Here is a 17,813-nt window from a genome sequence, read left to right on the forward strand (position 1 = left end):
TAATGATGGAGTCAAGACCACACAGCTTCTAAGCAGTGGCAGCAGACGCAAAACCAAGCAACCTTCTAAAATGAAATAAGGCTTATACCACTTCACAAACCTTCTGGCACAACGTGTGCCCTTACAGAGACTGCCTTTGGGGAACCCCGAGGTACACCAAGGAAATAAGTAATGAAACACCTAATAATAAAGAAGTGATTATCTATCTGATAACTCATTCCTAAGTCATAGCCAATAAGTAAACCTATATTGGAAGATAAGATACTGCTACATATCCATATTTATAACCTGTCTCTCACTGTCTCAGTCTCTTCACTTAGGAAATAGGAATAAATTATAAAGATTAAATGAAATTATGTGGCATGCCTTACGTTGGGGTCTGATTCAAAAGTTAAGTAGAGAGTTTGAATCTAGCCCTTTACTTCTTGTGATACTTGATTATTCATTGTTCATACCTCCCGTAGGCTAAGAAAAACACAAATTCTTTGAAGGCAGGTACTGCAGCCTCATTCATCTTGGTATGCTCATCAAAGTCAAATGCAATACTATACATAGCAGACATACAGTAGTTTTGCTAAATTTAAATCAACTGACAAAACACTTAGTGTACCGTAATCATATTTTTATGTCTATTGCTCCATTTATTCTCATGCAATCCTCACAGCTTTTACAAGTGAGAAAACAAAGGTCCAGATTGGTTAATTAGCTTGGCCAAAGTCACAAGGCTTGCAGCAGAAGTGACCAACTCTGAGACTATTTTTTTCCCATCATACCCTATCACTTCGATGTAGGGGGAAGAAAGGAGACAAAAGAAAGGAGGGAGAAGGAAATGATCTCATATTCAACTGACACTTCCTGAACACTTGCATTTAAGGCACTCTACAGACACAACTCAAACTCAGCCTGAGGCTGGAACAATGGCAAGAGAGACACGTCTCGAAATAAGGCCTCTACTCCTTCTGAGTGTGACTTAAGGGAAGCATCTGGATGGGGGAAAAACTGAAATTATTGACTACTCTGTGATACCTGAATCACAAATGAAACAGGTTTATCGAGCCTTTCCTTTATGCCCTGGTTTGAGAAACAATGAGAGATATTAGCTGTGTATTTGAGGGGATACTGATGCCAGAACGGAGAGCTCCTACAAATACGAGAAAGAGCTGTTTCCCCCTCTTATATCAAGGAGATATACAATCATGCTCTCAGATGTCACAGCCAGCAAAAAGCTTCACCAAGGAAATTCACTGCAAGGTTTTCCTTAATTAATTGGACAATTTGGGTATGTGAGAGAAAACAGAACAGCATCTGGGGGAAAAACATGAACCATGTCACAGTTTGTTTTTCCCTAAATCACCCCGATTGACTTGTAATCTGCCTGAATCCTAAAGCAGCAGACACTGCAACTCCGCTGGGTATCACTCTGCTTGTCAGTTCTGCAAACTGCTTCACCAGTTTCAATTGCTTATTGCTGCTTTATCTGCATTATCCACCCCCGCCCCCTTCCTTGATTCTTACTTATGTTACCCATGTCTGCTGTCTGGAAAATGGTGGGGACAGTGGCAGGAATCAACACATTCAAATCTCAGAACTGAATGGTTATTGGTAATGGGTGTCTGGCTGAAGGAAATCTTTTTTCTTGCTACAAAAATCTAACTTCTAACAGCCCTTTTAAGCTTGCAAAGTGTGAAACTTTATGTTTAGCTTGGTTAAATGTAATTTTATCTGACTGCAGGAGGGTCAAAACAGTCAAAATACATCCAGCTGAGAAAATGCTTGGAAAAATGTTTATATCATGCATAGCTCTGGATATCATCTAGTAAGAAGTACAAATTAGTGTTCTGTCCCTCTAACCCCTTGAGCCTACCACCTTCATGTCCGTTTCTCAGATCTGTAACTAAGTCCTAAAACTAGAAACAAATATTGCTTAGGGATTAAAGCATCAGCCAGAGTAACCCTGGCCCTGGAAATCATGGCTGCCTGAAGCCTATAAGCCATTGGTTATTTCTGCTTATTAGCAGGTTTCCCAAACAATACTCCACTAGGTCCTACTGAGACAAAGTTCAAGGGCATGATCAGGCATACTTTTCCACTTGACCAGAGAGGTTAGATAGAAGAGAAGAGAAGGAAACAAAAAAACAGCCAAATAAGGAGAGATGAGAGGGTTTGAAGGATTCTTTTTCTATCTTGGACAATCTGCCAACAAGCTTTCTCAAGAGTTTCACTGGAGTTTTTCTACCTACTATGACTTCTGGAAATTTCATACATAAAAAAACAATAATAACCCCTTTCTCCCTGGCCCTCTTCCCCAACAACGCTGATTCTTGACCAAACAGTAAATTTTGAAAATACATATAGTAATATGGTCACGATGTAAAACTAGGCTTGCCACAACCTAACTAATAATATATTTTAGCTTCCACTCTTGCCCCCCTGATCCCTCCACAATCCATTATCCACACAGCTCCCAAGAGTGGTCTTTCTAAAATGTTAGGTCAGGCTACGTTACTACTCCCTTGCTTGTGATCCTCCATTACTCTCTCTCACACTGGCAATTCCACCTGAACTTACTACAAGGCCTACAGAGCCCAGCGTGGTCTGGCCTCGACCAGGCGCTCTCCCTTCACCCCAGCGGCACGCTAACAGTACGAGCCTTTTTTCCGTTCCTCAAGTATGTCAAGCTCATTTCTTGTCCTTGGTCATGCTAAATGGCTGGTTTTCTTCTTGTCATCCAGAACTCAGGCCTTTACTGACTATCTAATCTAATGTGATTCTCCAGCTGCTCTACAGGACATCACTCTATGTTAATTCTCTATGTAATGGAGAGTCACTGTTTTCTTGTTTACTTATTCAGTTTCTCCCTACACTAAGAAATGAGATCCACAAAAACAGACTTTCTCAGTCTTGTTCATTGCTGTATACCCAGTTCCCAGAATCCAGAACACACCAAGCATTCAATAAACATTTAGTAAATGAATGAACAAATGAATTTTGCTTGGAAACAAATACAGATGAAAGCGAAGATGTTAACAGAAACGGGAAGGGATAAAAGGGATGAGTCCAGAAATTTACATAATAAATATCCTTAGAGCAACCGAAAACCTGCCAACCACAGCCTCACCTGAGCAGCACAAATGCATTGCCCACTAGCCCAAGCCAAAACAACATGAGGCTTCAGAGTCTAACATTTAAGTAGGGTTAACTGAGGGCAAGAATGAGTACAGGGCAATCTCCTGGCTCACCACATCAAAGCCACTTTTGTGAAACTCTTTACAGCAAATGGTGGCTCCCAGCCACATTTCCACCTCCTCTGGTGGTGACAGCTCCACGCACCCACATGTGGAAGCCTCCCTACAGAAGCTATGGACACTACCTGCAGCTCTGCAGCCCCTCCTGGTGCTTCTCCATCATCAGAAGGGATCGCTCCCTCCTCCTCATTTCCACAGAAGCTTGCATCTCTCACAGGCATTCTTAATACTCTGCCCTGCATTAACATCATTACCTATTTTGTTCTTTTTTTCCCTTCCTTTTTCTAACTAAACATCTGTCCTCCTATGTCTCATTTAGACCCACACCCTTCAAATGTTTTTTTGAGTATTTATTCAAAACATTTTTTGAACATTTGTTGAAATGAAAAAAAAATGTTTGTTGAACTCAACAAACATTCACAAACATTTCACTAAGTGGCATATGATACATATCATTTTAACTTGACATTTACTAAGTATTAACATGTTCCAGACATAATACTTAATGAAGATAATGACCATCATCTATTGTTTACTCTGTGCCAGACACTGTTCTTAAGACCTACTAAATATCTCACTTATTCCTCACTTCCGCTATGTGCAATAGGCACTACTGTTATCCACATTTCACAGAAACAGGAACTGAATATGGAGAAGTTAGGTAACTTTCCCAAGGACACACAGCTGGTAAGTGACAAAGCCACCACTCTGGCTACTCCCCTGATGGGGATCACATCTCAGGAAAGACAAACTCACAAACAGATGTCTATAAGCCAACATGACAAGTACCAGGATGTAAAAAGTGCTGGGGGAACCTAAATTCTACTGAAGCTTTTTAAAGAGGCTTAAGATTTAAGTGAGGCTTTAAAGGATGAATAAGAGTATTTCAGTTAGCCCAGGAAAAGCAAGGCTTGCCAAGCTGAAGGCACATGTGAGCAAAGGCAAGAGACTGCCAAGTACATGGTAAGTTTTGAGACTAGTAAGTAGGAAATGGCTATAATCTAATTATGACTCTCAAGGAGTCCAAAGCCTTCTTCAGAGAGGCATGCCAGAGAATTATCATCAAAGCAATATAGTCTGGTGTTGACCAGTCTTCAAAAAAGAGTCTATTTTCTAGGCTACCAGATCAACTTGTTACAAAGCACAAATATTCACCTTTCGTATAAGAATAGCAGTGGATGTAAACCAAATTTAAAACCCCAAAGATCCCTGAGAATGCCAGGACAGCACTCTCTCCCCACAAATGTGCTATTCTATTGCTTAGGACTTCCAACTGGGAAAAAGACCAAGGCAATAACTGCAAACTGCACATCACAATAAGTTCTGCTACATGCCCTCTAGCCTCTGCTCATGTAATTCCAGGCCTCTGATACTGGCCCCAAATTAAAACTACGAAGACAACTCAACCCTTATAATACGAAAACACTTATCAAACTTCTTCCTGAATGCAGCAGCACAAGGGTAGAAAAAAAAAAAAAAAAAGACCACCAACCAGTTCTGCTCTCTGATATTTACCGATGGCTCCTGACTGGCTGTAGACAAGCAAATAATATACGGGAGTCTAGAAACATTCAATTGTCTGTGATTCACACCAGCACCACTAGGATAAAGCTCTAAGAGTCAAAAATCTTAAAATAATAAAAAAGAAACTAAACAAAACAAACAGAAAATTCTGTAGAGCAGCTACCTAATGGCTCCCCAGACTGAGGATGAACTGATTCTTTCCAAACAAACAATAAAATCTGCAAGATCCAGCTTTTGTTGGTGGGCTTGGCAACACAGAAAACACAAAGGGGGCTTCTGTGTGAACTGCTGTTTCTGAGTACGTTTTGCAGGCAGCAGCCAGGCTAGCTATTCCTCTCTCCTCTCCTCTATTCACACAGGCAAAGGATGATAATTAAAATCAGCCCAGGGACCAGGCAGGAAGGCTCATTCAGGGCCACTGTAATTAACCTCTGGAAGGTAAGACTACACAAATGACACTGTGGGGACATGGAGAAGGATCAAGTGCCACAGCCTTCCGTCAGATGCCCCTCCAAACAAAAAGACACCCCAACATCCTTTTCTTTCTGCACAGTGGCTCAACGGAAAAATAAAGGTCCTGAATTCTACAAAAGCGGCAGTTCGCTCCAGGAAGGAGCTTAAAAGAAAAATAGCCATAGACATTTCCATCATACTCAGTCACAAATAGCCCTGCTGGACTCCAGCCTTGCTCTCTATAAGAGACAGTTCTTCATATCCCATGGGTTGACAACCCCTTCATTCACATCAAATGCCAGCTGCAGGCATGGCACATGGGAAAGTCTCGTGTCAAGATGTTGAGAAAGAAAGGGTGAGGAGGTGGTGGGCAGTGTAGCAATGGGGTCTCAGAATCATCTGGGGCCCTGGTCCCAGACATTCTGATTCAGCAGGTCTTGGGTCGGGGCAGAAAGTAGCCTAACAAGCATCCCAGATGCTTCTAATACAAGTGGCTGCAGTGATCTTTGATAAATTCCACAAACGGCATCAAAACCAGAACTGAGTAACATTTTTAAACAGAGAGTAAAGCCCAGACAGCAGGAGACAACAGAAAGAAAGGAAAAACAACAGAAACTTAAGGAGAGAAATAGCTTGGTGGGTGGACAGAGTGCCACAGGAGGTATCAGCATAAGAGGTTGGACTAGGCTCACTCCTGCCAGCTGTGGTGCCTTTTCAATCTTAGAACCCTCTCTGATGACTGGCAGAGGGAAACTGGTGTGGTGGGAAACAGGGAAACAGGATGGCAGTGGGCATCAGAGTAGGCAGGATCTCATCTCAGCTGTTACAGGGACTGGCTGAGCGAGAAGGGGAAGGTTTCACTTCTGCATCTGGGTTTTCTCACGTGTCAAGTGAGTTGATGAGACTGCCATCGGTTCACCTCACATATAAACTCCTTTTGATTGGCTGCTGCCTGGAATAACAGCGAAGGAAGATTCTGAGGCTTTGCCTAGGCTCCACAAAGAGGTGCGCAGAAATTACCTGACCCTGCCTTCCACAGTCAGGGCTGCTACTCGGGTCTGGATGAGCTAGAAGGTTTGTTCTCATTTTTAACACTCTCCGATTCCCTACCTATAAAATAAGCAATAATGATACCTGTCCTCACTAGCGCTTGGGATTATAAAGCCCAGAGGAGAAAAGAAATTCTTTTCTGTGAATGTTCTTTGTAAAAATGTCAACACCACATTTTTAGCAACACACTGGGGGCAGGGGAGCAGGAACACGGACTCAAAGAGAACACGGTTCAAATCCCAGCCATGTGACCATGGCAAGTTGTTTTGCCTCTCTAAGCCTCAGCCTCACAGCTATAAATGGGAATAGTAACAATAATACCCTTCTGAGAGGATATGGTGAGGATTAAATAAAGTGTAAAAGAATGAGAAAAAGCCTGCCTGCAGCAGATATATAACAAACGCTAGGCCTGTACAACCCCTTCCGTAAGACAGTTCCAAATAAAAAAGTACCCCACGTTACGTTTTCTTTTCTTACTCTCCTTATTCAGTCTAGCCTTGCCACAGAGCTCTCCCTCACACCCACCCCGTGCGTGCCACTCACAGAGACAACGGTGGGAATGATGCCAACACCTTAGACACCTGCAAAACCCCAGAGGGACGTGCAACTTACCAGAGCATCAATGAGTACTTCTGCTCCCTCTTCACTCTCATGGAGGGTGTCTATATCTGTTAATTCCTGAAGCAAATCAACCACAGCTATGGACACATGTGAAAGATGTTAAGGGTAACACACACATACAAAATCCCTACTGACATTTTATTAGAATATTTGGTTCCCTTCCATTTCCTAGTCAATCGCTTCATCGCGGTTTACCTTTAATACACTCTAATTTTATTAACATCTCTTCAACAAGGTTCTACTCACAATGGGCGTTCAATAAATGGTGGTAACTGCTTCACTTAGTCTCTTTTTTTATGCTGCCTTCCTGGCAACTTATTCCATGGGTTCACTGCATTTTCAGAAATTTCAAAACTTCAAATAGATCACTTGGGAGGTGGCTTTTCCAGTGAGAGATAGGCCAACACCCTTAATCTTATCTCGTAATTTAAATTCTTGGAACACAGTATAATCTTAATTACCTTGTACAGTTCCCCTTCAAAGACAGTAAAGGTTTCGGAGATGATATGGCTGGTGTTCACCAAGGAGCCTTCAGAAATCAGGGCACGACAAAATAGGTTTAAAAGGTACAGGGAAGGATTTACATTGGACTGTGCTAGACCCCACCAACCTCCCTTCCCCTTAAATACCATGTGGCTTTGGTCATAAAAGGAATGAGAACAACGATGATTACACACTAACAAAAATAGAGAGAAAAAGGGACATACAAGAGAAAGAAAACATGAGTGACAGAAAAAAAGAATTACGTTTAAAAACTGGAAACCAAAACTAAACTAAGTTTCCCTTTCCTCAGCCTGGACACATATACACACACACAAACCCTCACTCTGTCAACCAGCATTTACTGAATGTCTGTGATGAATAAAGCACTGTGACAATGACAAAGGCAAATCCATTCATTCTGGGTCCGTTTCCTCATCAAGAAGATGAAGAAGTTAAGATAATCAAAAACATTTTAAAAAATTACACACCCCAGGCAATTACCAACATGTGACAACTGAGAAACACAGACACCTGAACTGCAGGTGTCTTGAAAAAGGAGCAAACTGAACTGGGAATCAGGAATGATTCACTAGAAGACTGATCAGAAAACAGGCAAACTAAATAAAAAGATAAAGGCAGGTAGGCTAGAAAGCAAAATGTCAGGAATAGAAGCAGAGATTAGACTGCACAAAGGCATATGAAGAGGAAAAGAAAGGTTTTGGTAAGGGAGGGGAGGGGAGAAGAGAGGGGAGAGAACAGAAAAAATTATAACTAGAATTACATGAAGAAAATATTATTTTGAAAGACTAATCTAACAGTTGTGTACAGGATGCACTAAAGCATTGGGGTATTGGGGGTGGGCAGATCGGGGTGCAGGGAAAAGCCAGGCCTGGAAGAGGAAGGCCTGTTCTGAAGCTACCACATATGAGAGAGTCCAGAAGTGAAAAAATAAGGATCAGAATCAGGGCAGTTTCACTAGAAACAGGAAAGAAAAAATAAAAAGGATACAGGACATATTAACAAGAATGATAGGACTTGCTAACTGCCAACTGATGTTCCGGGTATTTTATGAACTTCTTTTGTTAAAAGAACAGTTATTTGAAGGTTCGTTTTATTTATCTATAACTGATCAGCTGACCATCATGAATAAGTAATTAAGTTGTATTTTATTCTTTTGAACTTTAAAGTGGTATTTACCCAAAACATGGGAGTGCTATGACACTCGATGTGTGTAAAGAACTTAAAGGTCTTTGGACAAAACTCCTTCACGCTTATATAATCTTTACTAGCTGTTGACACAAAAGACCATGAACCATACTTCACATACGGTAAGCCAAAACACGTTGTTTGAATTAATTAAAACAATAAAAATAAAAAACAGGCTACTACCAAACTAACCCCTAGAAACCTTGACTAGGAGGAATTCTCCCTCTCTGTACACCTCAGTAGTCACCGTCATTAAAATCACCATTTTTTAAAAGTCATCATTATGCCAAACGTGGTGCTACCAAATTCTTACAAAGGCATTGTAAGTGTGATCCCCATTTTACAGGTAAGAAAGCTAAAGCTTAAGTAACTTACCCAAAGATCACTGCAGTAGTAAGGGATAATGTTAGGTCCATCTAATTCTGAAAACAACACTTTTGCCACTACTCTTCATACGAATGCACTGGGGAATATATATCAGGTTTAAACAGGACTAGTCAGGTAAATTCTAGCTATTGACCTTACTGTAATCACAGAGAAAAGGACTGTCATTTATTTTCACCATAGATTATTTAAATCCCAGGAAAAAGAACAAAATGCTAACAGCTCTTCCTCATTCTCCTCATCTAAGAAGCTCCCATATTTACTCTCTTGAAAAGTTCTTAAATATGAGATGTAAAATCTTATTATTAATCTGCATGTTTAATATGCCTGACAAGATTTCATCTATCCACCCATCCATCCATCCATCCATCCATCCACTGAAGAGTCAGATGTCTACAGGACAAAGATGTGAATTGGGCATGCAGTAAGTACTACCATTACATCCCTGGAATAACACCACGCACCACTAAGTACTTATCAACTATAATGCAATGATTATTAATTAAATAATAGCATCCAGAGACAGGTGAGGTATAATGAAAGAACAACAGATGAAGAATCAGAGCAAACTTGAGGACAGGGGTCGTATCATATTTATTTTTGCTTCCTATCTTTAGTGAACGGAACTATCCCCAAATTATTATTAGCTATGGAATCTTGCTCAAGCCCCTTTATCTTCTTATAGCTTAGTTTCCTCATCTGTAAAAAGGTGGTAAGGATCTCTGGCCAGCCTGTCTCACTGAGTAACTATAAGGAATAAATGAGGTTCTGTGTGTCGAAGGGCAAGTAAGTCAACGTACTGACAAAATAAAGAAAGCTCTATAATATAGATTGTTGTTAGGCAAGTCTTACCAAAGAATGGCCAAGATCCTTACTGTTACCTTTGCTTTTTCTAAAGCTTCCAAAACCTAAAATTTAAGCTAACAACAGAATGATCCTCCCTTCCTGGGTCACAATGGGCTGGAAGATCTAATTTTATATTTCAGCTATGCCACAGACATTCAGATTGATCAAGTCCTTTTTCAGCCTCTAAGGTCTTGTGGGACAGGTATCATATTTTTCTTTGATTATTCTTATACCATGCTCACAAATCGTTCACATTAAACCTAGGAACTTAAAAAAAAAAAAAGGAAAAGAAAATTTGACAATGGTAGTGGTTTTATATAGGAACAGGATAAATGTCTAACTTTTACCAAGAAAAGGCATTTCTTATAATGGTCCAGTGGATACCTCCTTGCCTACACTCCTACCTCGGTTGAGAAGTCAAACAAGAAATCAGTTACCAGCTACTAGGTCTGGTAAGCAACTCATCAATCCTACCACTAACTGATTTTACATAAATTCCCAACTTTCACCAAATAGCATTTTAGCAAGGCACTAATGAGTCCATAATTGTAATCACCAACTCCCGGGTAATATAATATGACCCAGAAGATAGAGGTCATTTGAAGACCAGAAAAAGGAATAAGAACTGAAACTAAAGATAGACAGATGAACTCTCAATCTTGATGAGAAAATTCAGCATGGTCTGCCAACCAGCCAGCATTTCTTCACAAGCAGACGCTGGGCATGGGTGATAAGTTTTTCCACTGTAGTTACAATTTCATTTCACAAGGTAAAAGGCTCTCCCATCCTAGTGTAATAGGAAAACAGAGAGTCTGTCTCTCTGCGAATTACTAAAACACAGTTTTTGATAGCCTATTTTGTCACGTCAGGTAGAAAGGCCATCCCACTCACTCCCTCTGTACCTGTCCACTACTGTGGCAATAAGCTAGTATAATAAGAAGTGAAGTAGAAAAGACCAGCTGGGCACATAATGGTCCATAACACAATGACTCTTGTAAAAGGAAGAGTGTTTACTTCCACATTTTGGCTCTAGATATTTGCTTTTTGGCCTGATCTCATGTAGAGACTTGGGATAAAAACTGAGCATTAATTTCATTAATCTCCAGTGAGGTATGTCCATAAGGAACAAAATTATTAAAAAAAAAAAAAGATAAAGAGGAACAAAATGTATTAAGCAGATGGTTTTAAAACAGTCATTTCAAAAAGGCTTCCTTAAGAAAAATGAACCAGTCTAGATTCACAGTATATAACTAATTTAATGGAATAAATGTGGGGTTTTAAAAAAACTTTTTTCTTTTATTCCTAGACTAGGACAATGATTAGATATAGCTCAATTAATACAGATGAATTTCAAAACACAGACAAAATGGTCTTTTTCTCCTTTTAAAATAGTTGGCAGAGAACTACCTAGAATGAAACTAGACTCTTACTTTTATCCCAATCCTAAATCAAAATAAAATGAGGAAGAAAATGCACTCATTCAAGATGTATTAAGACCTACTAAATGCTAGTGGGCACTATTATGCCACAGGAGAAACGTCCAAACCAAGAGTACAACCATCCTGACCTTCCAAGGACATGGAATGTACCGAAAACTCTTAAGCAAGATCAAAAGTTACATTAAGAAGTCCTTTTCCTAGATTGCCATTTTGGCACTTTTTACCTAATCTGACTTACTTCAGAGCATACTTAAATGGCTAAAATATGGATGGTTTATCAGTACAGATTATTGAGGAAGTTAGACTACAAATGAGAAAAAGAAGTCAATTCTTTTCCATGTAATTTTGATTCTAGAAATACCAAGATGAGAACAGCTTCTAGAAAACAACAGGTTGAGATACACAAGTCTTGTTAGACAGTGTTTGCAGGAAAGCACTGGAGCAACAGCCATCTCCCTCCCAGTCCAATTAGAAGAAAGCCCTTAGGAGGCTCAAACCCTTCCCAGCCCTACTCCTGCTCATTAACACTGGGGTCGAACGCAAGGCACCCCTGACTATTGTACATACCCTCTGGGGTAATATGGTGTGCTGCAGTTTGTTCCACTTTAGCATTCTCAGACCCAAACTGCTCAAGTTCAATTGATCCCTGTTGGCCTAAAAAAAACTGTCTGGTCTTTATTTTCCAATTCCCACAATAATTCTTCACAAAATCCAAGAGGACAACTTTGCAAGTTCTCCTGGATTTCAACAGTCTAAGAAAACTAAGCAGTAATTTAGAAAACAATACTGCTAATGGCTACTCCCTAAAATTACTCCAGACCAAAGAGAGCTGTCCCACCAGCACCAAAGATCTACTCTGTGACTAACAAGCCTCTCCCTCCCTGCGTATTAGTGTGCAGGCCGCTGCGCTGATGCCTTGTTAACAGTGCAATGAGACCTCATTTTTCTGAATCACAAATAGGTGGAGAGAAATCAGACTTTGAAAAAGTTGGTTTAGATTACTCAATATTTTTATTAAAGAATAGGACGCTTAGCTGGGAAGCAGTAGTCATGATTAAAAAAATAATAGTAAAGTCATGGACCTGATATCCTTGTAAGTTTGTAGGAACTATATGAGCATATCAGCTTCCAACATGTGAGGAATGGCAATTTCCACTGACAAGGCAGAGACCATGAAAATAAACTTGAAATGCATACTAATCTCCACATCTATCAAAAGCTTACCCATCTCTAACGCCCAATTCCCTAATCACTGCCAAGCCAGGGATGACCTACGTTTTCTTAGAACTCCAATGGTATTTCCTGAGCATAACACTCGAAGGGCACTTACCACACATAGTAATGTGAATGCTTTTGCTACTGACTGGAGTCATTATTTCTTGTTTCCCTAATAGCACCCAACAGGGCTTATTATCCAAAGAAAACAGTAAATGCCGTGATCTGTCACAAGGACTTGAGAAAGGATTCCACTGACTTGTCACTCAAATTGAGAACAACAACAAATGACATACAAAATAAGATATTTATGGATTTGGTGTTGTGGTGATTTTTTTTTTTTTTTGTGATAGCAGAAGGGGTGATCAACCACCATCTGGGGTTCTATTTTCCCCTTTTTATTCCTCCCTGAACCTTTAGGCAAATTGAGTAATTTTGGCTTAAACTGGGCCACAGAGCTGATTGTTTAGCAATATCTTCAGAAAATATCTTCAAATGTACCTTTGATTGTATTTTTTCTGTAGAAACACTCCAAAAAGGTTCACAAAAAGGGGCTCTAAACATGTTTAAGTGATTTACTTTAAAGGAAAAATTGCTTTAAAAAGCAATATATCTAAAAGGCAGCAGATGTTGGATCCCACCTTGCGTCCCCTCCTAATGCATTCAGAGTGACTCTTCAATACTGTGTGAGGGGTGTGCCCCTCCCTCTCTGCCCCTTACCCCCAGAGGTGCTCTTCACAAACCAGAATTCTGCTCTGCAGCCAGCCGATGGCTGAGTTCCAGCCTCTCAAGGGGGCAGATGAGGCACAGAAGCGCTGACAAGCCCTCACCAGCAGCAGTGATGCAGAGCGCTAGAATAAACTCTGAAGCTGCTTCTCACGGTTGAAAGGACAAGGCACAAGCTGTTTTCTCACATCCTCTGCCTCTTAAGGTTACAACAAATCTGCCTCTCTGATCCAATTAAAATCCCTATAGTTTATGTTTTCTCAGAGAAGGACAAAGCAAAGATGACCTGTGCTTGCTGGGAACATAACCAGCCATGTGTGCTCTTGGCTGATAAATGAAGAGTTAAAAAAGATTAAAAATTTAAGTCATGACTGCCACAAAATTGTTTATTCATGGTAAGGTGTTTCGGGCAGTTACAGCTATACAACAGTAAACTGTTAACAACCGTTTCCTGAAGAAAAATTTCCATTATAGATCACAGATAAGACAAGCAGCAGAGTGCAAGGCTGCTGGGACAATGCTCCAACCGACAGAGGGTATGTTAGACTCAAGCCAAGAGGGCCTACCCTTTCCTGAAACCACGTTCAAGAAAAATGGTACACTGAGGATGACATTTACCCTAACTGCTGCATCTAATTAAAATTAGGTAATTAAAAAAATTTCAAATGCACTTTAAATTTGATGTAGGGCATAATTAAAAATCGGATTTTAAAAAATATCATTAGGGCAGCAGGGTGAAGGTTAGCAGACAAGAGGGAAGAAAAACAGTTTAGCGCTTAGAAAACAGGAGGGAAATGGCAGTCTGTCAAAGTTATTACAGAGGGACTTGTTTTTCTCCTTTTGAAAGACCAGAACTTAACAACTTGGAACATCTGTGCCCTTGCCTTTCCCAAGCATGCCGACGTCGAGCACACTTCTTGTGTCAGTCTTCTCCCCAGCAGGATCCAGGCTGGTGAATCAGCAAAATGTCAGTATCTTCACATAGCTGCCACTATTATTTTGAGTTAGCAGGAATAGAAAAAAGAATGAGAGCTGTGTTTCCAGAAACAAAAGAGGTGGTTTCTGAATTAACACACGAAGTAATACATGACTCTGCAATTCTGTCACGGATGTAGTAAATCCTATAGGGAAGAGACCCAAGGTGCACTAGAATGGACACTGGGCTGGAAATCAGGGGCCTGGAGTGCCAGCCTCAACCTCAACAGCCGGCTGCCCAACATCCAGACCTTAGACTTGTCACCAAGTAAATAAGGCACTAGGCTAAGTCATCTCTAAGGTCTGTTTGGATTCTGAAACTCTACCGGTCCGTAGGCAAATTGAAATGTGAAGTCACAACTGGAACTCCTGGTTCCTAGTTCTGTGAGGACCGGTGAGTACCTTGAACAGGGCTAATCATATGATAGATACCCAATATGTTGACTGACAGATGCTGCTTGAGCATCAGTGAATCCTATGGTTCCTCGGGTCTAGCACAACGCCTGGTATGTAGTAAGTACTCAAAGCATGTCTATCAGACGAATTCATGAGACCCATATCGACCTCACCCAGAAACAAGCTAACTGGCTAGGGTTTTTGTACAACCAAGAATCTCACAGCAAACCCTGGGGAACACACGCATCAATCTGGGGACTGACAGATTCTTAATACTAGCATTACATGAAGTATCAGAAATGGCTTAAGATCACCTTTCAAGAAGCCTGCACTAACATTACTCACTGATTTATTTCTATGAGAATTATCAGGCAGGAAAGAACCTAGTCAGACATGCTCTCAGGAGAGAGATTACCAGAAAGATGAAAACAGCATGAAGCAGCAGCAGATTCCCCATGAATACCCTCAAGCAGACGGACTACATTTGTCTCTTACCTTCAGAAATCTGGATTCAAACAGAACACCTATCAGAAGGGAATCTGCTTTAATGACCATAACCCCAACCACAGGCACATCAAAAACCTTTTCCATTAAAGTAGTCGCACATCTGATAGCAATGCAAAGTATAAAATAGTTTTGGAAGTCACAATTTGGATTCATTTATAAGTAACATTTACTAAGTACCTACTATTATTAGAAACTGCTTAGCATTAGCACTTACATGAACTCCTTTAATCCTCTCAGGAACACTGAAAGGCAAAAGTGTTTTTGTTTTTGTTTTTGTTTTTGTTTTGTAAATGCAGTTTATGAATATAGACAGTATCATTCCTACAGAATAGCCTACCACATTTAAGTCTTGAAAAGTACGGTGACAAGTGAAAAAAAGAATTCATAATTTTTAGAATCTCCAATAATTTAATGTTCCATGTCCTTAACGCTGTTAGACCTGAAGGTACCCAGGTCTCGTTACGTCGCAGGGACGTACTAAGGGCTGGAGGGGCACCAAATTTCACATAATAAATGACACTGGGAGTCAAACCTAGATTGTCTGTTTAGGTCTAATGTTCATTCAACAAATACCAAATGTTATGGTGCACCCAGGCTTTTTCTAAAAGAAATTGGGAAGACAACAATGGACAAAACAGAAAAAAATCCCTGTCTTCCAGGACATTCCCATGTGCTTTCTAGCAGGGTTCACTGCCTCCCCTAGTCTCAACTCCACTGGGCCATCAGTTAGCAGAATGATGTCTAGAACAACAGATTCAAATCCTGTCTGGATCTGCCTATATAAATGGGCCCCCAAATCAAGATCCTGAAAAATTAATGTTGTTGATATATGAACAGATACATCACGATGAATTCTGGTACTAATAAGAACAAATAGGGCAATTAAGGATTGCCTAAGATTTATTAATAGATAAAAACCAGACTTTCAAATGAGTAAAAAGCAGCATGTGTTTAAAGATGGGAGATAATGAGAATGGAGGTAGAACACCAGACATGACAACAGACATCAGCAGAGACAGACAGAAGAGAGTAAACAGCATTCCCCAACCATGTCTGTCTTCCTATTGAGGACAGATCTGAAAGGATATCTGTATTATCATGTCCAAGCAACCCGAGAAGAGACTGAACAGCATTCAGCTCTACCAGAAGGTGGTACAGGTCTGGCATGGTGGCCACCACATGCATCTCCTGAATGATGTCATTTAGGTCCAGCTCAGATTCCATAAACCTAGGAGGAGAAAACAAGACAGCATCATTGAAAGGGAAGGCGTGCTATCAGCACTGAGGAGCAAACAGCAACATAATCCAGACAGAGACAATCTGTCAAAGTGTCTACAACAGACCAACCAAGAGGTATGCTCATCCAAACACCATACTGTCACACAATTTCCTTGGGAAATCGATTTCCTCATTACAGAAATCAATCTTGGATTCAGATCTCATTACAGGGTTCCCCTTACTCTTGTAGTCACACGTTGTCTTTTAGAGGCTCCCAAAGCATTTTACAGCATTAAATGATCTGCCCACCAGTTCTGTGATTGGCTACCATTACCCCTTGGTATGGCAATTCACTGCCCTGAACATAGTTATCCTGTAATTCAAAAAGAGTTTCTCTTACTTGCCACTTCAGACCAAGGGCCAATTGTTCCCTTTAGCCAAAGGAAAACACTGAGGTTCTGCTGCCATCTGGAAATACTTCCCCTTCCCCCACATCCTTTCCATTGAGCCGATTAAAAGGAAGATCTCAAAGTAAAGCAGATATAGTCTGGCATCCTGTAATTACCACCATTTCTGAAGTATGATGATACTTCACTTACATTTCCACACCTGAACCTTTCCACAAACCTATGCCCAGGCACTAAAAACAACTGCTTTGCATTCACCTCTGCCCTCTGCATACCCTCCCCCAGTGTTTGACACAGAAGAAATGCCCACTAAGCCTTTGATGTACAAGACAGGAAGGTTTATTCTGAGAAGGAAATGAGCTAATCCATGTAAAGCAATTCAACAATACCTGACTGAGAGGAACCAGTGTTTAAATACCCTAGAGCCAGACTGTCTGGCTTTGAACCTCACTTAGCCACTTGGCCTCTCTAAGCCTCAGTTTCTTCATCTGTACAATAAATGAGATGATAAAGTTACCTAACTCACAGGACTACTGTAAGAAGTAAATGAATAAATACATCTAAAGCACTTAAAAATGTCTAGTATATAAAAAGCACTCATTTCTATTACTTCTACTACAACTATTGTCATTATGATGTCTATAGATATGCTATTATGTCTACATATAGACATTATAATGTCTAAATTCTTCTAGTATGTAAGCTTCTTAAAGACAGGAATTTTATTTTTTGTCTCTAAATATCCACAGATGCCTGCTTATCTGAATTGAGGCTACAAAGAAAAGGAACATAAGCAGGGACTCTTGAAGTCACAAAGGACTCATCAACTTCCAGACGCTGAGGAGATGGGCAAATCCCACCTCTCCAGAACTCTGGAGATTCTGTAAGAAACAAAATCTGAAGACTATAATTCTTTAATATTATAGGGAATATAGACATATTTTAGACAATATTCCTTACCACTGTTTTTCCTCATTACTATTTTAACCATAACATTTATATACTTTTTTCTGATTATAAAATACTACTTTTTGTAAAAAACTGAGAAAAGAAAGACAAGCCCTGAAAAAGTAAACAGAAATCATCCATAACTTTATTAACCAAAAAGAACCATTGAT

The 17,813-nt window shown here is 40.2% G+C and overlaps 1 protein-coding gene across 2 annotated transcripts in view; it reads right to left on the bottom strand.

Annotated features, from left to right (window-relative positions):
* Nucleotides 1-17,813, bottom strand: part of CTNNBL1 (catenin beta like 1) — a 143,842-nt gene that overhangs the window by 86,297 nt on the left and 39,732 nt on the right. For both annotated transcript variants that reach the window (XM_064475700.1, XM_064475699.1), the window contains exons 4-5: nucleotides 16,157-16,298; nucleotides 6,885-6,980 (exon numbers count right to left, since the gene is read on the bottom strand). In XM_064475700.1, coding sequence (XP_064331770.1) covers nucleotides 6,885-6,980; nucleotides 16,157-16,298 — 238 coding nt within the window. The remainder of the gene's footprint in view (nucleotides 1-6,884; nucleotides 6,981-16,156; nucleotides 16,299-17,813) is intronic.

The sequence above is a fragment of the Camelus dromedarius genome, chromosome 18 (assembly GCF_036321535.1).
Source record: "Camelus dromedarius isolate mCamDro1 chromosome 18, mCamDro1.pat, whole genome shotgun sequence".
Classification (NCBI taxonomy): Eukaryota; Metazoa; Chordata; class Mammalia; order Artiodactyla; family Camelidae; genus Camelus; species Camelus dromedarius.